Source organism: Hyperolius riggenbachi, chromosome 9, assembly GCF_040937935.1.
Source record: "Hyperolius riggenbachi isolate aHypRig1 chromosome 9, aHypRig1.pri, whole genome shotgun sequence".
In the NCBI taxonomy this organism is placed as follows: Eukaryota; Metazoa; Chordata; class Amphibia; order Anura; family Hyperoliidae; genus Hyperolius; species Hyperolius riggenbachi.
The window spans coordinates 214,032,734-214,054,393 of NC_090654.1; the positions used below are offsets into that span (position 1 = coordinate 214,032,734).

Genomic DNA, 21,660 nt, shown 5'->3' on the forward strand with positions numbered 1-21,660 from the left:
AGAAGATTGTTGTAACAACCCATCTTCTAGGAAGCGGCAGGTAAAAATTGACCAGCAAATCAGCTGACAGCCTTGCACAGGGATGCTGTTGCTTGATTAATAAAAAAAAAGTATTTGAAGTACACTCAACCTTCAGATCTCTTATGATGTTGCACAACCTGACCAGACTCACAGTGTAGACATTACAGCACCTTGTAGTGACCTCTATGAACCTGTGATTAGACCATTCAGTTTCTGTGTACCTAGGGAGACCCTATAAACTCTATATGAGTACACACAAACATGTCACAGTTCAATGTAAAAGACTCAACAGCCCACAAATGCTCTCACATTGCACTGTTAAAGGAAACCTAAATGCAGTAAAACATATCAGACAACAGTGCTACCCTACAGTAGGCACATAGTGTAATCAATGCTATAACCTTTTAATCATTCTCTGTGTCTTCTTGTTCTTCTACAACCACTAAAAGTAAATATGCAAATATTACCCGTGCTGTGGCATACAAAGGGCTTGATTCACAAAGCGGTGCTAACTGTTAGCACGCCTGTGAAAACCCCCTTAGCACGTCTAAACAAGCTTTCCGCGCATAAAACTTTACGCGCGCAAAACTTTATGCGCGTAAGACTTTACGCGCGTACTGCACAGAGCGCAGGGCGCACTGCGCGAAGTGCCCATTAAAGCCTATAGGACTTAGCGCGCGTAAAACTTTACGCGCGCAAAGTTAGTGCGCGATCTGATTGAGAAATCCGGTGCTAACCTACTTAGCACCCTGGTTAGCGCGTCTAAAGACTTTAGACGTGCTAAGTAGGTTAGCACCGCTTTGTGAATCAAGCCCCATGTGTTCATTATCTGCATTGATGTACTGTAGGTACTCACATGACAATGCATACACCTTTCCATTGGTCTCACTGTTTTGTGGCATAAGGACAGTGGGCATGCCTTATTTTCCCACAAGGATGTTTATGCCTCTAAAGTTTTAGCTGCCTAATAATACAACTGCCTGCAGGCATGCTGTCAATGATTAGGATGGGGCTTCACACAGGAAGCCATGATCCACAATGCAAAACGTAATGGGTTACTGAAAGACTGGATGTGTATTCATGTCGGAAACTTAAACAAAGAACAAAAACCGAGAGTCCCATTATACTGCAGTATTTAAGTCAATTGTGTAAATCAAACTGAGAATATCAGTAGTTATACTCAGAAACACGGGTCACCACACAGGCAGCCACTGACAAGGCAGGTGGCGCTTGGCCATAGTACAGACCCTTGTTGCTTTCTCCTAATTAATTGCCTCATGAAGCAAGATTGTGACCTGCTCAACGCGTTGCACCTTGGAGATTTTAATAAATGTGAATTACAGTAACGTTCCTTAGTCTGTTTTACTACAAGGTAGTTGGCGCCTATGCAAACAAATTTTGCAATCATGTCGGAAAGACTAATTCTTTGTGCACGCAGAGGTGGTGCTTAGTGGTGAAAGGGATGGGTCTTAGCATAGGAAGGGGTCGAGTTTAGTGAAGATGGAGCATAGTGCAAGACTGGATGGTGCTTACTGCAGGATAGGGTGTTGCTTAGGAAAAGGGTAGGGCTTATAAAGGAAGCGATGGGGCTTACAACAGGAAGAGATGGGCCTTAGAGCAGGAAAAGATGGTGCTTACTCCAGGACAGGGTGTTGTTAAGGAAAGGGTGGGACTTAAAACAGAAAGAAATGGGCCTTAAAACAGGAAATGATAGTGCTTACTGCAGGATAGGATGTTCCTTAGCAAAAGGTGGGGCTTAGAACAGAAAGAGATTGGGCTTAGAACAGGAAGAGATGGGCCTTAGAGCAGGAAAGGATGGTGCTTACTGCAGGATAGGAAGTTGCTCAGGAAAGGGTGGGGCTTAGAGTATGAAGGGATAGACTTAGAATAGGAAGGGAAGGGGCTTAGAGCAGGAAGGGATGAGGATTAATGTTGCTCAGTACAAGAAGAGACTATACTTAGTGCAGGACATGATGGTTCTTAGTGTGGGGAATAGTGTAAGAATGGATGAACTTATAACAGGAAGCAATAGAGCATAATGCGGTAAAGATCGGGCTCAGTGAAGGAAAGCTTGGTGCTAGGTGTTACATAAGATGATGCTCAGCATAAGAAGGTATGGTGATCAGTACAGGAAGGCATTGGGATTTTAAGTGGGAAAAGGGCATCATGGAGGAATGTGCTGGAGGTTCACTCAGTACCGGGCTCTGAAACCTGCTGATATTGTATCTCCCCAGATGTGCAGAAAGTGATTTGGGGACAATCACAGGTATTTGACTGGAAAAGTTCACTTTAAATCTTGTTCTAAAAAATGTGGTCAGTTGTAGCTGTAATTAGCAAGCCACTTCCTGAAGATCAGAATAACAAAAGGTCACCTATCACCGCTTTGCATCATAACATAATAGTGACTGACAGCTGTGCTTGGAACTGGGTTCACCGTCAAACTTCTCAACTTCTAATGCTCCAAGCCAACAATAAAACAATCTGGTTTCCTACCTGCAGGGATGGTTGTTTGTCATTCCTCTTGTGGACTTTTACCCCACTGATTTGCTGCTGGTGTAATAATAGCTGCCGTGCAACTTGAAGAGCCTGAAATAGAGAAGAAAGAGACAACAAAAGTCAAACTAAAGCTGCACCTTCCATGGGACAACAACACCGCTGTTTGTTACTGGGAGTGCCTTAGCTGTCGCCAGAGGCTACTAAGTAACATGTACAGGAACCAGACTTTTAAAAATGTAGTAACCTAATGACATTAATTATGAATTTATGTACTTTAACCTAGTTCACTGTAGTTTGGATAAAACTACATCCTCTCTCAGATGCTTGTTCCTCTACTCACCCCGCCCACCAGATACTGCTCCATTGTGCACCATATGTCATCCCTCCTCCACCTCCATAACAGAGGTGTTGTTAGCCTCTAGGCTAGCGACGCATCTCTACAGCCCTTTGCACCAAACTGTTGTCCAAGACATTGAGTCTAGATCCCTCTGGGTGACAGTATTTGTGAATGTGTACAATGATTTAGAGATTAGCAGCACCGTGATAACATTTACACTCAAAGAATTTCTTCATAAAAAGTCACAGAGGGTTCAAAGAATGGGCCTGAATATCTTATCAACTGCAGAGTTGTTTTTTTTCTTCAAAATTCAGTACATGGACAGCTCTGCATAACCACAGAGCTTAGCTTCTCACCAAACTCAATTACAAATGAATTCAATTACGTACTATTCCAATGCAATGACAGCTCCTAGCAATGCTGTTGTATGAGCAGGTGGAACTTGCTTTTATCGCAAGTAATATCATCTATATAAAAATCACAACTCTTTTACCAGCCCCCTGCAGCAATCCTGTGCCCTCAGAGCCGATCTGGAATCCTCCGGTCCCCCGCTGTCACTTAGTTTCGTTTTTGACGACTCACCAGTCGGCCGGCCGCCCGCCATGCGTATTATTGAACGCATTCCCTACTGCAATTAGCGCTGTTGCGGACCGCAATGCGTACAAAGATACACATTGCCACATATCTACGCGTGCGGAATGCGGCAACGCGTATTTTTGTATGCGTTGCGGACCACCATAGCGCTAATTGCAGTACGGAATGCGTCCAATAATACGCAAGGCGGCCAGCAGACTGGTGAGTCGTCAAAAACGAAACTAAGTGACAGCGGGGGACCGGAGGATTCCAGAGCGGCTCCGAGGGCACAGGACTGCTGCAGGAGGCTGGTAATAGCCCCAGGTAAGTTAAACTCTTTACACCCCGTTCAGTTAAGGTTCCCTTTAAGAGTATGCAAACCAATTTTTATTGTGTGCTATGCTAGATCATTCCTATACAAAATACTTATTAACAACATAACACACAAACACGCGCACGCACACACACACGCACGCATGCACACACACACACACACACACACACACACTTCACAATGATTTGGAAAAAAAATGTGTTTAACTGTTCTCAATAATACTGAATAGTAGTATTAGAAAGTTTAAGTTTCATCCCAGTCAACGATCAAGCTTTTCATTTGATCAGATTGCTCATTAGATGGAGTGAATACAGGATGATGTGTAAAGGCCCTTATAATCATTCATTTGTATCCATTGTCCTGCACAGCCTGATAGTGCAGCACATTAGAAATGATTATATATATATAAATGGAACAGCTGATTGTGGAAAGACATGCTAATCTGTTATCCTCCATAAATATCTTGTTGTTTTATTTTTTTCAGTGTTACAGATTTAGTTTACTGTTAATTTAATTCCTTTAAGTTCTGGCACCCAAATATAAACCTGTAACCATGCATACTTTATCCCCTAGGGTGCTGAAGAGCAACGAGAGGGTTTTTCTTTTTCTGTGTAGAATGCGTTTTGGAAAAACACATTAACAAGAAGCTGTGAGAGCTGTGAATTTTTCAGGATGCAGCTTGGTAAATAAAACTTGATGGTTTTTAAAGTGGTTTGTCACAGAGTAAAGAGGTAACTAAAGTTTACTGATTAATGTAAACAGATTGAGGATTGGGCCTGGTGCCTTGACAGCTTAAAGCAGAATAAAAATGTTCCAACATTATGCTGGGTACACACGATGCAATTTCCCGCTCGATCGACGAGTGATCAAACGGGAAGTTGCATCGTGTGTACATGTCCAAAGTGCGCAAAATCAATCACTTTATCGATGGGGAGCTGATCGGACATGTCGGAAGTAATCGCCCAATTCCCGGGAAATTGCATTGTGTGTACCCAGCATTAGACACAGACAAAACTTTATTTATTTTGCGCAAAGACCCCAAACGTTTATAAATAGACTATCATTTTGCTTTGCGATGAAGTGCAAAGCAGTGATCTCTCACCCCTTCGTACATAGAGCAACAAGTCATTTGTTTATAGAGCAGTGCTTAACTTCCGGTTTAGAGGAATAAGCCAGCTGACAGGTCATGTGATGGTTACTTTAGAGGTCATTTTAGACAAGCACTGATAATCATGTTTCATTAACTGCTCTATATAAACGTTACTTTTGTTAAAAGATGATAAGACATATCAGTACAGCACTTAAAGGATTTCAGAGGCGAAAAGCTAATTCTATCTTTACTTACCTGGGGCTTCTTCCAGCCCCTAGAAATCATTTGGGTCCCAGCTCTGGTCCTACCCGGTGTCCTGCTGGCCAGCTGTAAGGATCGCCAACCCATCAGGGGGTCGACGCCTCTGTGCATGCCTGGGCGCATGCAAGCACCCATGTTACCGGAAGCGTACTCTGTGCATACGCAGTAGTCTGCGCAGGCACAGTACGCACCAGATGACGTAGGAGCTTGAATACACCCACCCATGCACAGATCTTTACAGCCGGCCAGCAGGACACCAGGGAGGATTAGAGCAGTGACGAGGGACCCAAATGACTTCTAGAGGCTGGCAGAAGTCCCAGGTAAGTATACACAGATTTAGCTTTTCATCTCAGGAGTCCCTTATGTTGACCATATGAACACTGCAAATTTGAACAGCAAGCAGGATGATACGTGAATACAAACAGTGTATAAAATCAAATCGTAGGGCAATTTAATTTTTTTTTTACGAGCCAAATGAGCTTGGAACTGCAATACATCTTACTTTCTCTCCCCTCCCTGGATTCAGCTGCCGGGTGGGTCAGTTAGGAGTGACCATATAGCACAAAATTTAAGAAGAAAAAAAGATGGCAGGCTATATTTATTGAATCTCTGCATAACAGTAAGAACTGAGAAAATTGGGCTTGTTGTTACAGGAAGTAGGTTGAAAGACGTGATCTCTCCTAACAGGAAACAATCAGCACTAGTGATTTCATGTCTGTCTGGATAGGTGCAAAGCTGCAGCAAGCACAGCATCATAAAGGATTTTTTCAATTTCACTTCAAGCTAATTTCCAAATGCAATACTTATAACTTACTCCATCAATAGGATTGCTTTCAGAATTTACTTTGTACAGTATTTTTTTATCTGGTAGGGCTCAGTGTTAATTAAAAATAAACAATTTTGTCATGCAGGTGCTATGACTTTTATTACTGGTAAGGTATAAAACTTTCATTCACTTCTAAATACCAAAATCCCATTGTTTCACTAATGCACATTGCGGATATTTCTTTGCTGCCAGAGTGGCAGAATGTGCGGTCTTTCTTTGTCTATGTGGACTGCCATTTTGGTTTCAACAATTTCTAAGAATGACATCTTGCACTTTTTTTTTTAATCTAAACAATTGATTTCTGCCTCTTAGTATCTCGCTATATTATATATCCATATATACAAGCTGGAAAGGGGCAGTGCAGAGAGTTGGCTATCGCTGCCAAATGAGAAGAATAGCCAACAACGACCACCTCAGACGTTAATCAAGCGTGTGTACAGCAGTCCCCAACCCACGAGCGATCCGCAGATAATCTCTCCCGACGGACGGCCTACTTGTTTGAAGACGTCGAACCCTGGCCCCTGTGTGATGTCATGCATGCGCCACTCCATCGTCCCACCCTCCACACCCGCATAGCAACAGTGCACGTCGTCAGCAACACAGTCGATACCCAATTGTTCTGGCCAACCCAGCGATGTTGCCCAAGGGGATCGAGTGCTGATCCCCGTCGGGCGACACAAGTCAAAGGTGTTTATGCTCCTTAAAAGTATGTGCATGATCTTGGCACACAAGATAAAGATCAAATTATCTTTTATTTTTTTAAAAATGGTGTTCAGGTACTCTTTAAAAGGAACCCAAGGTGAGAGAGACATACGGAGGCTGCTATTTGTGTTTTTCTTTTTTAATAAACCAGTTGTCTGGCAGCCCTGCTGACCTCTTTGGCTGCAGCAGTGTCTGAATCACACACCTGAAACAAGCATTCAGCTAATCTTGTCAGAAACACCTGATCTGCATGCTTGTTCAGGGTCTCATGGTACGTACACACTTGTGATAACAATCGTTTGCAAGGAACGATAGTTACCAGACGAACAATCTTGGAACGATTGGAATGCAACGATGGGATGCAGCGATCATCATACACATTTTAACGATCGTTCTCGCAAAAAAGAACGATCAGAGGGAAATGCTGCGTACATATTTATATAAAATTAAAAAAAAAAACACTAAAATTGAGTTACAATAGATACAAATATATGATAGTTAACTTGAAAACAAAGTTTATTTGAAATTTATAATGTAACAATCTTTACAGGCCGCGCTACACAGGAAGTATGGAAGCTGGGCACAATCCAACTTAGGCGCATTGGCCCTTGTAACGATCGTGCTCGGCAGATAACTGTACACACTATAGTTTTGTAACGATTGTCACTCGATACGATCCGTCCTGTTGGATTTTCTCATCGTGCCGATATCGTTCGTTCGTCGTTATACTTAATGATCGTTTGGTAAAGTTCTTTACCCGATTGTCGGCAGACCGATCGTTAAGCTGCTGTTTCAAATGACCATAGTCGCAAGTGTGTACATACCATTAGGCTACAAGTATTAGCGACAGGATCAGCAGGATAGCAAGGCAATACGCATTGTTTAAAAGGAAATGCATATGTCACTTCACATGTCTCTCACTTTGAGTTCCCTTTAAGATTTTTTCATTGTGCTCAGATCTGCATTAAAAAACTGCTAATACAATGCATTTTCATTCTACCCTTATTCATAAACATAAATTCTTACATTTCCATCAAGTTCCTCTTTAAACAAGTTTTAAAGTTTCCTTCCTACATTCTTTTCTCATACTTCAATACATCTGCCTCACTAGCAGCGCTGGACTGTGTTTCGCAATGACTGCCGACAGCGGCTATGTAGTTGTTCTGAAATGGCCTATTATTATTTATTGGGATGTTACCCAGAGTCCATTTGAAGCCATTTTACCAAATGACTCTGCTAATCTTGGCTGGGTCCTAGTGGACTGTGCAGGACATTAGCGCAGCCAAAGTCATCCAATACAGCAGAGGCAGATGAGCCTGGCCGCTACTGCAGTGATTTCCAACACATAAAACTAAGGACTTGATCATCCAAGCAGGGGAAATCCACAGCCCAGAGGAGTGGTCTGCTTGCCCAAGGAGAATCTTATTATAAAAAAAAAATCTAGTTTTATTAAAAAACTAGATAAACTTGGTTTGATGAGTTAAGATCAAAATATAAATGGATTGAAACCTATAGTGTCAGGAGTTTTAAAATGTTTCCATACCCCTCTCACTACAGGGTTCCTGTAAAGCAGCCCTGTCACCCTAAAAATGACTACGGACTATGCGACAGACATACAGACAGGCAATATGCACTAATTCTGCAGAAATCTGTTCAAGGGTCAGTTGAACCACTATCACAGCTATCTTTATAGTGACTTATGCAGCACAAAGCTATGCAGCTGTCAGTTCCTCACTGCTCCTCCCTATGTATGATCAAAAACATGCCAAAAGTTAAATGGATAATTCAATAAGAATCAATGCTCTAAAGCCCAGTCCCCATGTGTGCTCTGCTTGGAATGGTGGCCATGCATTCTATGCACCAATGCTCGCCACTTGTGCTGCTCTCCTATGTGGCACAGATCCTATGCAAAACTGCATGCAACCATGCTTTTCATTGCCTCACCCAATCATAATGCATAAGTGGGAACATCAGACAGTGCAGTTTATGTCCAAAATCCAATTTTTATTGCTAAAAAAAACCCCTTAAAAACTAACTTCAGGGGAAAAAATATTGTAGTTATGAACAGAATCTCTTTTGGGTTTTAATTGCTGTCTATGTCACCAACTTTGGCCTTGTTCACATTATAAATCGCCAATGCTATCGCAAGCGCTGGGCGATTTGAGCTTTTTTTAAAGCGCTTTTCACAGTTCTTTTCGCTTAGAAAAGGGCTTTTCTAAGCGCGTTTGCGCAGCGATGAAAATGAATAAATACAATGTACTTATTCATAAAAGCGCTAATAAAAGCACTCAAGAAATCGCTATACAAAGCACTTTCTCAAGCGCTTTGGGATTTCCCTATACCTTCCATTGAGCCAAAGCGCTCAGAAAATGGTACATTTAGCGTGTTTGCGTTTTCAAGAAAATCGAAACACTTACATGTGAACACTGTCATAGGAAATAATTACACAAGTGCTTTTAAGGCGATTTGCAAAATCACCAGTGCTTAAAAAAATCAGCAAACGCTCATAGTGTGAACGATCCCTAAGAATCTCCCTCACTTCCTCTCCTGTGATTTTATGTAGATAAAGTGAAGAAAAGTCATAAGTCCCATGAAGGTTTTATTTGTCTCCTTCATTTCCTGTCCACCAGGTTCTGTAATAAAGCCACATCAGTCGTAGGGCCAGGAGGTGGGAGAAAATCTCTGCAATGCGGACACAGAGCACAACAATACTACAAAACATTTTACACCCCTTTCTACACTATCCAAATCTAAGATAGCTTTTTCCTCTATAGAACTGCACTATTTTCCCAAGAACTACACTGTATATTAAATGATAACTGAAGTGAAAATGATACGGAGGCTCCCATATTTATTTCCTTTTAAACAGTACCAGTTGCCTGGCAGCCCTGCTGATCTATACACCCAGCTAACCTATACTGAAGGCACCCTACACCCAGCTAACATATACTGAAGGCACATATATCCAGCTAACCTATACTAAGGGCACATATACCCAGCTTACCTATACTGAGGCACATATACCCAGCTAACCTATACTAAGGGCACATATACCCAGCTAACCTATACTAAAGGCACATATACCCAGCTAACCTATACTAAGGGCACATATACCCAGCTAACCTATACTGAAGGCACCCTACACCCAGCTAACATATACTGAAGGCACATATACCCAGCTAATCTATACTGAAGGCACATATACCCAGCTAACCTATACTGAAGGCACATATACCCAGCTAACCTATACTGAAGGCACATATACCCAGCTAACCTATACTAAGGGCACATATACCCAGCTAACGTATACTAAGGGCACATATACCCAGCTAACCTATACTAAAGGCACATACACCCAGCTAACCTATACTAAGGGCACATATACCCAGCTAACCTATACTAAGGGCACATATACCCAGCTAACCTATACTGAAGGCACCCTACACCCAGCTAACATATACTGAAGGCACATATACCCAGCTAACCTATACTAAGGGCACATATACCCAGCTAACCTATACTAAGGGCACATATACCGAGCTAACCTATACTAAGGGCACATATACCCAGCTAACCTATACTAAAGGCACATATACCCAGCTAACCTATACTAAGGGCGCATATACCCAGCTAACCTATACTGAAGGCACCCTACACCCAGCTAACATATACTGAAGGCACATATACCCAGCTAACCTATACTAAGGGCACATATACCCAGCTAACCTATACTAAGGGCACATATACCCAGCTAACCTATACTAAGGGCACATATACCCAGCTAACCTATACTAAGGGCACATATACCCAGCTTACCTATACTGAGGCACATATAACCAGCTAACCTATACTGAGGCACATATACCCAGCTTACCTATACTGAGGCACATATACCCAGCTAACCTATACTGAGGCACATATACCCAGTGCTAACCTATACTGAAGGCACATACACCCAGCTAACATATACTGAAGGCACATATACCTACCCAGCTAACCTATACTAAAGGCACATATACCCATCTTACCTATACTAAAGGCACATATACCCAGCTTACCTATACTGAGGCACACATACCCAGCTTACCTATACTGAAGGCACATATATCCAGCTAACATATACTGAAGGCACATATACCCAGCTAATCTATACTGAAGGCACATATACCCAGCTAACCTATACTAAAGGCAAATATACCCAGCTAACCTATACTAAAGGCACATATAGCCAGCTCACCTATACTGAGGTACACATACCCAGCTTACCTATACTGAGGCACATATACCCAGCTTACCTATACTGAAGGCACATATATCCAGGTAACATATACTGAAGGCACATATATACAGGTAACATATACTGAAGGCACATATACCCAGCAAATCTATACTGAAGGCACATATACCCAGCTTACCTATACTGAAGGCACATATACCCAGCTTACCTATACTGAAGGCACATATATCCAGGTAACATATACTGAAGGCACATATACCCAGCTAATCATTACTGAAGGCACATATACCCAGCTAATCTATACTGAAGGCACATATACCCAGCTTACCTATACTAAAGGCACATATACCCAGCTTACCTATACTGAAGGCACATATATCCAGGCAACATATACTGAAGGCACATATACCCAGCTAATCATTACTGAAGGCACATATACCCAGCTAATCTATACTGAAGGCACATATACCCAGCTAACCTATACTGAAGGCACATATACCCAGCTAACATATACTGAAGGCACATATACCCAGCTAACCTATACTAAGGGCACATATACCTAGCTAACCTATACTGAAGGGACCTATACCTAACTACCTTTCCGGTAGATCTCCCGGCCTCAGTGAAATTTAAAATAGGCCAGGGGCGTAACTAGGCCAGGGGCGTAACTAGAAATCACTGGGCCCCCCTGCGTGACTTTGGATGGGGCCCCCCTATACGCCCCACCCCATTGCTTTCTGCACAAGTAAACTGAAAACCAATGTCATTCAATTGGCTAGTGCACACTTCAATGTGTTTTCCCCATGCAGATAAAAACAGACAGCAGTGAAGCACTGCAGGCATTTCCTCTATCAATTACATTAGCTTCTGTGATAAAATGTGCATGTTTTCAAACATACAGACACACATGGTGTGCAGAAAACGCATACAGAAAACTGACAGACGAGTGTGCTCCCAGCCTCAGCTTATTACACTCTAATGGAGCAGAACTGGCTCTGCAGACTTCTCCAGCGTCACTACAGAACAGAGCACTTGAGGAGGAGTGGAGAGGTTGGGGGCAGGGCATTGTACACAAGAGCCTGCTGCACACTTAATAGGGACTGTCTACAAATATTTGTCTGCAAAACCGCATTACTCCTTACCAGTGGCTGAGCAGATGCAGTCATTATAACAATTGTGAAGAGAGCAATACGTTTTTTTTCTTCCCGTGCCCTCAGTTGTCATTCTGTCAGCACGGGGAAAAATAAACTTTCCCCTCCACGGGGCCCCCTGTGGTTTCTGGGCCCACCTGCGGCTGCATCCCTTGCAGGGTCTATTGTTACAGGCTATAGGAAACACTGGACACCAACGCTTCTAGATACGGATTTGGCATTTTATGGGCATAAAGGAATAATTTGCATACTCGCTCACTGAGCAGCAGTGATGCATTATGGGATTTCCTCCATGCTCATATGTTAATAAACACTTGCAAACACCTGTTTTAAGAAGACAAATTTAGCATCTCTAGAAATTTGGGACTGTTGTCAAAAATAGTAGATATGAGGCATTGAGAGAGACATATGGATGGAAAGAGGGATTGTATCACATTGTCTGTGATGTAATCATGTGCCCACAAAGTTACAGAGAAACCAAGACATCGCGTTCTCTCTCTGTTACATAAACCACATACATCCTGCAAGGCAGAGAGGGTACTTCCCCTTCTCCCCAAAGCAAACTGCGCAAATACGCCCTTCCCTGCCCGGCTGGGGGCAGATTCTTCTCTCCCCCTCACATGACATCATCCCACCTTGCACAGCTTTTTCCTGCACGTTGGGTTAAACTCAGGAAATTATACAGCAATTACTTTGAGTCAGAAATAGCTACAATGTGTAATATTGTACATTGAGCTAATTGAGACGGGTAGATCCAATAATCCGTGTAATTCTACTGTAAATCTACGGCTTAAGTTTTTGTTCTGTGTTGTCTGGAGGTCATGTTTAAAAGCAGCAGATTGGGATAGCAGACATATGACATCCACCTTGCACGACAACAAAAAAAAGTTCCATTAGTCTGTCTGCTACCTATATAAAACCAGCTGCAGAGAAAGTACTTTATTCGGTTACTTATACCTCTCGGTAGACACTTGCACATGTGCTGTAGGCCGTACTGTCTCTACTTTTTCATTGTGTATCTTTATGAAGGACTCTGAGGCAGCTTTCTCAAAAGCTGCGCAAGTAAAATTTGTCCAAAACTGGTGCAAAAGATGAGTAGATGCCTAAATGACGGATCCAGATTGGTCCACTTTTCCACCAGTTTTTTTTACCATTTTCCTTGTATTAATTTTGATAAATCTGTTACTACTTTGTAACTACTTCTGTGTGTGTGTGTGTGTGTGTGTGTGTCCTTGTTTTAGGCTTTCACATTAAGCTGGATCACCAATGGCCAACCGGAGTGGCCAGTGCAGTGTCCTCCCCGATGGCGCCCTGTGGACTAGATGGACTCTGGGGCCCATATGCAATTCACTTTTTCACCTGAGTTTTCTCCTGGGTGATCATTTTTCATCTTCTCGTTAAAAAAAACTTTTCAGACTTTTACAATTAAGAAAGTACCTCAATTAGCAGTAAAAGTACTGTCAAAATGATTTTGTGTATTTTCTTGCTTGCTGGGGGTTAAAAAGGCATTTTATTGACAAGGTGTGAAAATACCAACTTGGAGAAAACGAAGGAGAAAAAGTGAATTGCATATTGGCCTGGATCAGATGTGTTTCCACCATAGTCTACTGTGGAAACACATCCACTGTCTGGAATTAACATGCAAGTCAAATAAATAGCATCCGTTTGACTGTAAGTTTTTGCGTGATACATTAAAATGGATGAAAAATGCATTGTAGTGTGAACTAAGCCTCAATCTGAAATGGATTGACTTTCCTAAGCTCCAAGTACCCCTATAGCTGATAGGGTACACATACCATGAGTCTTGGCTGTGTGCTACGTTAGTGGCTATAAGGAATGCTACAATTTAAGCAATATATATATGCTCATCCCCATCGCTACTCGTTACCTGTAGCACATGTTCATTTACAGTAAAAATATTGGTACAAGTTTCTTAAGGGTTACATTAAAATGTTCACCCTGCTAAGGTATTGATGCTCTGGTAGCATTACTTGTACTGCAGTGAATATGTCACAGTAAATGGCACCTTTATTCTCAGTTTGCTCAATGCTAACTGCAGTAGTAGGTTTCCACATAGTACAGATTCCCTGCACAAATCTGAGGGACTATTGCATTTTGTGCTGCACTGGGGGCCAGCCTATTGGATGAATGGCAATGCACCTGCTGCCTGAAAAAAATCAAGCAGGTTGGGTTTGCTCGCTTCACGGACCAACCAGGACAAATTGAAAATAGACCTGTGAGTGGGACCAGAGGATGTCTACTCTGCTTGTCCGTTCATTCACATTTAAGCAACAAGATGATGAGAATCAACTAGTAAACCTTCCCATAAAGTCTACGGTTAACTCCTTCCTCAAGTCACGTGACCACACTGACAATACAAATTTTACGACTCACAGACTGAGCATGCGCAGTCCTTTGCGTGCAACATTCACTCAGGTTAGATTATTGACGGTTTGTTATAGTATTAACTCACAGTGGTAGGCCTCTTGCTTCTCTTCCCCTACCAATCTCCATAGGACAGAACATGCCACTCCACACTGTCAACAAAGCATCCAACTTTTCCCTTTGTGGAAGTGTTATAGTAGGACATTATGACTTTACTTGTTACAGTGAGAACATCTACTTCACTTGTTATAGTGGGGACATGATGGCTGTACTTGTTATAGTGGGGACATGATGGCTGTACTTGTTATAGTGGGGACATGATGGGTGCACTTGTTATAGTGGGGACATGATGGCTGTACTTGTTATAGTGGGGACATGATGGCTGTACTTGTTATAGTGGGGACATGATGGGTGCACTTGTTATAGTGGGGACATGATGGCTGTACTTGTTATAGTGGGGACATTATGACTGCACTTGTTATAGTGGGGACATCATGACTGCACTTGTTATAGTGGGGACATGATGGCTGCACCTATTATAATGTGAACATTATGGCTACACTTGTCACTATTGGCATGATGAACGAATAAAAAAACGGCAAAAAGCAAGGGGATGGAGCCACTTCATGGACATTAATTGGGGAGAGTGGGGGTGCAGCATGACTGGGCCGGAGTAGGGATGGCATAACTACTGCAGGAAGAAGGGAGTTCAGGAGTCCAAGCCAGTATTGTATAGCTGCCCATGGTTGGCCATAGCCACCAGTGTTTGCACTTACTGAAAATCCTCTGACAGTAGGTAGCAAGCCATCACCTTGGTCATATTACATCATAGCAAGAACTACTGAAAAGACACTGACTTAGCAGTTGTGCTGTTGTATGTTCATATAGTATTACAATGTTTCACAACATCAATACGGCATGAACCCCCTTCATCAATGACAGTGTAGGCCAGGTACCGCCTAGTTTGAGTAACATCATCTCAAGTTCCCCTTGAAGCATACATATTGCTTAGGAGTAATATATAAATACTTCACAAACATCCCTTGATGCTTTTAAGTACTGTAAATACTTATTCAGATTAATTTATGTACGATTTATAATTGTTGCTTAATATAATAGATTGACTATGGCAAGTTAAAGTACCCCCTGAACCCAACTAAAGTCCCCCCGAGAACTACCATGTTTTGAGAAACTGGGAAGTAATAAATCCAAGTCAGTCTGCAGTTAGTAGAACATTTCTCACTACAGGTGCAATTCTGAAAATGCAATGTCCTACCAGTAACTTCCTAACCTTTCAACGGCCATCTCTATGGTGTATAAGTAACCAGAAAAATCCCGCTGCACCAATTGGTTGGGTGAAGTAGAAAATCTTTTTATTCTTTAATCCATCATCAGTGTTACAATAATACCATCTCTATGGTGTGATATGACCCAGGGGAATGGATGCACACTCCTAACACTTAAAAGTAAGTGCGATTAAATGAACATGATCCAGGTGTGGCAGATTCCTCATGTCTCGAGGATCTCAGTCCCAAAAATCTTTAGTAAATCAAGTCCATAAAGAAAGATGTGCAGGTAGTAAATAGATAGGTAGATAGATAGATAGTTAGATAAATAGATAGGCATAACTAGAAACCACTGCCCCCCCCCCCCCCTGCAAAGTTTGAATGGGACCGCCTCCCCCCTCCACACTTTTTGCACAGGTAAACTGAGAGCCAATGTTATTCAATTGGCTAGTGCACACTTGAAAGAGTTTTCCGCAGCCAGATAAAATCTGGCAACAATTAACTAATTACATTAGCTTCTGAGATAAAACGTGCATGTTTTCACACATACAGACACACATGGTGCGCAGAAAACGCATACAGAAAACCGACAGATGAGTGAGCTCCCAGCCTCAACTTATTACACTCACTCTGTCCATCTCTGATGGAGCATAACTGGCTCTGCAGACCTCTCCAGCATCAATCCAGTAAACAGCACTTGGGAAGGGGTAGAGAGGTTGGGTACTGGGTGCTGTACACAACAGCCTGCTGCACACTGACTAGGGACTGTCTACAAATCTTTGTCTGCAAAACTTTGTATGATTCCTTATCATCGGCTGAGCAGATGCAGTCATTAGAACAATCGTGCAGAGAACTGAAAGCTTTTTCTCTCTGTGGTCTTAGTTGTCAGTCTCTCAGGATAGGGAAAAGAAACTTCCCCCCCCCCACAGGGTCCCCTGAGTCTTCTGGGCCCCCCTGCGGCTGCATCCCTTGCAGGGTCTATTGCTATGCACCGAGTGATAGATAGATAGATAGATAGATAGATAGATAGATAGATAGATAGATAGATAGACAATGAAAACAGTCAATGAAAGTGGGACACAGGCACATGGTTGAGATTTTGCAAGACAGAAGAAGTATTTTTATTAGTTTCTGAAGTCAGTGAGTCACTTAAGCCTGACCTCAGCAGCAACCAGTTCTGTCTAGCATTATTCATTTTAAACCTATTCTACCCCCCTCCCCTCCTTCCCCCCAAATGACACATAACCATATTTGCAGCATCCAGAAAGGAAACAAAACCAGGGAGAGCTCAAAACGTGACAATACCACAAATAAAATAAGAAGATGAAAAGAACCAACTTAATATACTAAAGAAAGGCGACCTGGTGCTCTGGCAGAGCCGACTTTGCCCCACACCTACACTAACATCCCGGTAAATACCTTCAGTCACTCTTTCCATTTTCCCTATGCAATTACTCCTACTGTTAAACAAATTGTCCTTAAGGTACGGGAGCAAACACCGTTTTTTTCCCTGAGAACTCACAACTGCTTTTCAAGCATTACAGAACTGCTATTCCAATCTCTTTTTCTTGTTCGCTTTCCCTCTGCGCGGTGCTGCTCTTGAGGTGAACATAAGCTCCCAGTTTGATCCCTCTCACAACAATGTGCAAGAGAAGCTTTAAATCTTCAGCATTTAAGTACATGAGAACATATAAAAAAAAGCAAAGAGAGAGAGAAAATAAAATAAAAAAAAGTTGAGATGCAGAAGGCAGACACAACAATGTAAAGCAGACTGGAGCTTAAGGCTGTAATAGATTTTATATAGAGTGATTTCTCCAAAGTATTCATCCTTCCCATCTGGCTGTGCAAAGATTCCACTGCTAACTGGCTTTAAATACCGTCTGATGTAAGGAATAACAATGACAGTTCAGAGGGTAAAGCTGTCTATAATAGTAATGATGTTAAAGATGATAAGAATTGCAAAAAAAACCAAAACACAGAATATAAAAAAAAACAACTTTTGTTTTTTACTTACGGAATAAAATTATATCAAATGACTATTTTGAGCTATTTTAACATACGGTAACGAGAAAGAGAGAGATATTTAAAAAAGTGACAGAAGAGAGAGAGACAGATGGAAAGGTAGATATTATCAATTCAATTTCATTTATTTATAAAATGACAACATATTATCCAGCACTGTACACTATTAGTAAATGCTAATACCAGAGAAATAATCAGCGTAACAGGACACAGGAGGGGAAAAATACATATACATAGATGGTGAATAGGCGCAGCAAAATAATTTTATCTACGCTGAAACAAAAAATAAAACAAATGAACAGATGGACCACTACTTTCCATACTCCTAAAAAATGAGAATTCCTTCTTGACTGAATACGGAGGATATGGTTAAAGTGTCTTATGGAATTGCAGGGAGAAGTGAATCTTGCAGGGTAGCGGGGAAAGGAAAGATAATGACTTATATTTTTACTGTTCAAACTAGCCACGCGTGGTGCCAATGCTTAAAAGCCATGGCTTGCAACAGCATAGGAATAAAAAAAAAAAGATAAAACCCTGGTTAACTCACGCTCACTTAAGATTCAGCCCAGAATAGAGGTCTGCTAAGCAGCCTGTGACTAGGAGCCACGAGCCAGGGGTTAAAACTTCCCTCACCAGAGGCAGTCACAAGCAGCAAAAGCATGAGCCCCAGGAAAGACAGACTCACACACACACACTAGAAACAGGTTTGATGATACTTTAAGCACTTACTGAGAATAGACAATGGCGTCCGGAGTAGATTGTTCCCTCCTTGCAGTATTGCTTGAGTTTTCTGGCAGTTTGAGCGAAGCGGGGGTTGTAGAATAGTGAAAAAAAATTGAATAAACAGGAAGTGCTATGAAGCTGTAGCTCACTTTAAAGTGGAAACACAGTGGAGCGTCAGCCTTTGCAGGCAACAGGAGGGCTTGTTAACAGTAGCTAAGTCTGCTTTCACTGCAAAGCAACCACAACATTCCTCTAGTGACTTCTCACTCACAAGAGTTAAGAAAAAAATGAGGGGGGGGGGGGGGATGTGAGGGGGGTGGAATTAGTTGATGCTTGCAGGTAATTTAGAAGTTGTAGGACATGAAGTCTAGTAGTGAAGGAGAATTTCTTTTATCCTTTTTTCTGACCGCAAGTGCCATCTGCAGTCACATACCAAACTAATTACATTGGTGTACTGGACCAACAAACAATAAAATACACTTCATTTCTTGCCCTTTTCCCTTCTTCCCTGCTAGACAGCTAAATGAGCTCATTGTTCAAATAAGTCTATACATTCCGACCCCCCCTTTGCCCCACTGTTACGTGATGAAATACACACTACAAACTGGGGGCTGTTGGAATCTTGTTCTCATATTCTTCACTTCGGCTGGTTACAACCATCTTTGTGATGAGATGTCACTGAAAGCAGTCTTCTGTTAACCCCTTAAAGGAACCTGTCAGGAAGCGAGTTTTAGCGACAACATATCAGCTATTCCACAGGATCCATTTAGGCTGGGACCATGCTTGTGTCCGCAGAAAGCGCCTGTGGTTTTTCCCCACAGATGACTTCCTGCATTTACTGCATGGTTTAATGAATGCATCACCTGCAGACAGTCTATGGGATCGCATTGGTATGCAATATCATGCAGTAGGGACTTGCACTAGCAACATTTAAAAAAAAAACATGTCTCTTTTCCATGGAGACTCAATACGAGCAATTTCGTACTGCGATTTTGAACAAATGTGGTCCCTGCCTAAAAGAGAAACTCCGACCAAGAATTGAACTTTATCCCAATCAGTAGCTGATTGCCTTTTTACATGAGAAATCTATTCCTTTTCACAAACAGACCATCAGGGGGCTCTGTATGACATATTGTGGTGAAACCCCTCCCACAAGAAACTCTGAGGACCGTGGTACTCCTGGCAGTTTCCAGTCTGTGAACCTTGTTGCATTGTGGGAAATAGCTGTTCACAGCTGTTTCCAGCTGCCAAAAAAGCATGCAGCAGCTACATCACCTGCCAACAGTAAAAATGTCACCATGTAATAAATGTCAGAATGTAAATCAGGGATTTATAAGATTTTACAATGGGCAAACACTGACTAAATCATTTATACATAATTATTGTAAAAATGAAGCCCTTTTTTTTATTAGATTATTTTCACTGAAGTTCCTCTTTAAAGGAAATCTAAAGTAAAAGTAATGTGCCCAGTTTAACTTACCTGATTCTTCTTCCATCCCCTTTAGTCCTTCTGGTCCCTACCATAAAAATTGCAACCCTGTATACGCAATCGAGGAGGCGTGCTGTGCGGTTAAGGCTGCGCATGCACAGTAGCCTGTAACTGGCTCAGTTGCCCAGCTTTTGAAGGGGGCTCAGGTGTTGAATGCAACAGAGCAAGACGTTGATGAGGGAACAGAAGGATTACAAGGGGCTAGAAGAGGTAAGGTAAGTTAAACTGCACACATTACTTTCCCTTTAGGTACTCTTTAACCACTTCAGCCTTCAGCGTATTTTCACCTCCCATTGATTTGCCAATAACGTTATCACTAATTATCACAACAAAATGATCTATCTTGTTTTTTCCGCCACCAAGTAGGCTTTCTGTGGGTGGTACATTATGCTAAGACTTATTTTATCGAAATGCATTTTAATGGGAATATTAAGAAAAAAATTGAAAAAAATCATTATTTCTCAGTTTTTGGCCGTTATAGTTTTAAAATAATATATGCTACCATAATTAAAACCCACATATTTTATTTGCCCATTTGTCCTGGTTATTACATGGACATGTTTAAATTATGTCCCTATCACAATGTATGGTGTCAATATTTTATTTGTAAATAAAGGTACATTTTTTCAGTTTTGCGTCCATCACTGTTTACAAGCCCATAAAATAATAGTAATATACCCTCTTGACATACATATTAAAAAAGTTCAGTCCCTAAGGTAACTATTTATAGGTACAGACTAACCAGCAAGCTCATGGTGACCCAGAACTCATTGGAGTGTGTAAGGGACTACAATGGTCCTAAAAGCCCCCTTACTAAGATGTTAAGAAAAACAAAAAATTGCTTTCCTAAAACAGAAAGAATTTGCGATAATTCAGGTTGGAGTGAGCTCGAGATGTCTCCCAGAGCACCACTGCTGAATATATGCAAATTAACCATTGTACCCTTAGAAGCTAAACACACCTCCAGAACCGCTGGAATGCAATGATGCGTCAGCTTGTTCAATTGTACAGAGCCATAATAATCCAACATAACAATCCGAAACAGTCTGTAACAGTCTAACTGAAAAGACTGAGGGGCGTTTTTAATAGGAAATTCTTCATAGGTGTTCCATTTCAACTGGCTGATTGCATCAAAATTGACTTTTTTAGAAAAAAAAAAAAAACACTGAATTTGGAAATGCCTGCAATATCTGCCAGTGAAAAGGGCTTGGACCTGGGCCAATCAGCACCATTGTCATCACCAGGAGGCCAAAAAGAGATAAGAATGACCAATCTTTATATGAAATATGTTTATTAGTGCAAAATGGCACCATCTAGAGGGCAGTGAGGGGCAGAATCACTGAATCACAGTGGTCCTGTTATGGATGCACAAAACATCAGTAAGTGGGCTAAGGCCTCAATTTACTAAGCTTATCTCCTGTCTTTAATAACGTTTCTAGAGTGGTCACCATGGTGATAAGGCATGTAGCATTCAGGAAACCTTTTAACTCAGGCAAACCTAAAGTTTACTCTTCTGTCTTTAAGTTAACTCTTCAATCCTTAAAATAACTCCAGAGTTAAAGGCAGGCTGTTTATTAACTGCATGTGAAAATAACTACAGAGGAGGTAAATTAACTACAGAGGGGGTAAATTAACTACAGAGGAGGTAACTTAAGGAATGAAGAGATAAAATAACTCTCTCACTGTGTGGAGGTAAGTTTTCTCTTGCCTTATTATCTCCAGCATGA

At 41.6% G+C, this 21,660-nt stretch overlaps 1 protein-coding gene across 15 annotated transcripts in view; it reads right to left on the reverse strand.

Annotated features, from left to right (window-relative positions):
* Window positions 1–21,660, reverse strand: part of FOXP1 (forkhead box P1) — a 1,092,253-nt gene that overhangs the window by 266,746 nt on the left and 803,847 nt on the right. For 14 of the 15 annotated variants that reach the window (XM_068253977.1, XM_068253974.1, XM_068253975.1 and 11 more), the window contains one exon: window positions 2,515–2,607. In XM_068253977.1, the coding sequence (XP_068110078.1) occupies window positions 2,515–2,607 (93 nt within the window). Of the gene's footprint in view, window positions 1–2,514; window positions 2,608–18,450; window positions 18,490–21,660 lie in introns of those variants that run through there. The other variant, XM_068253988.1, reaches the window with a different exon arrangement.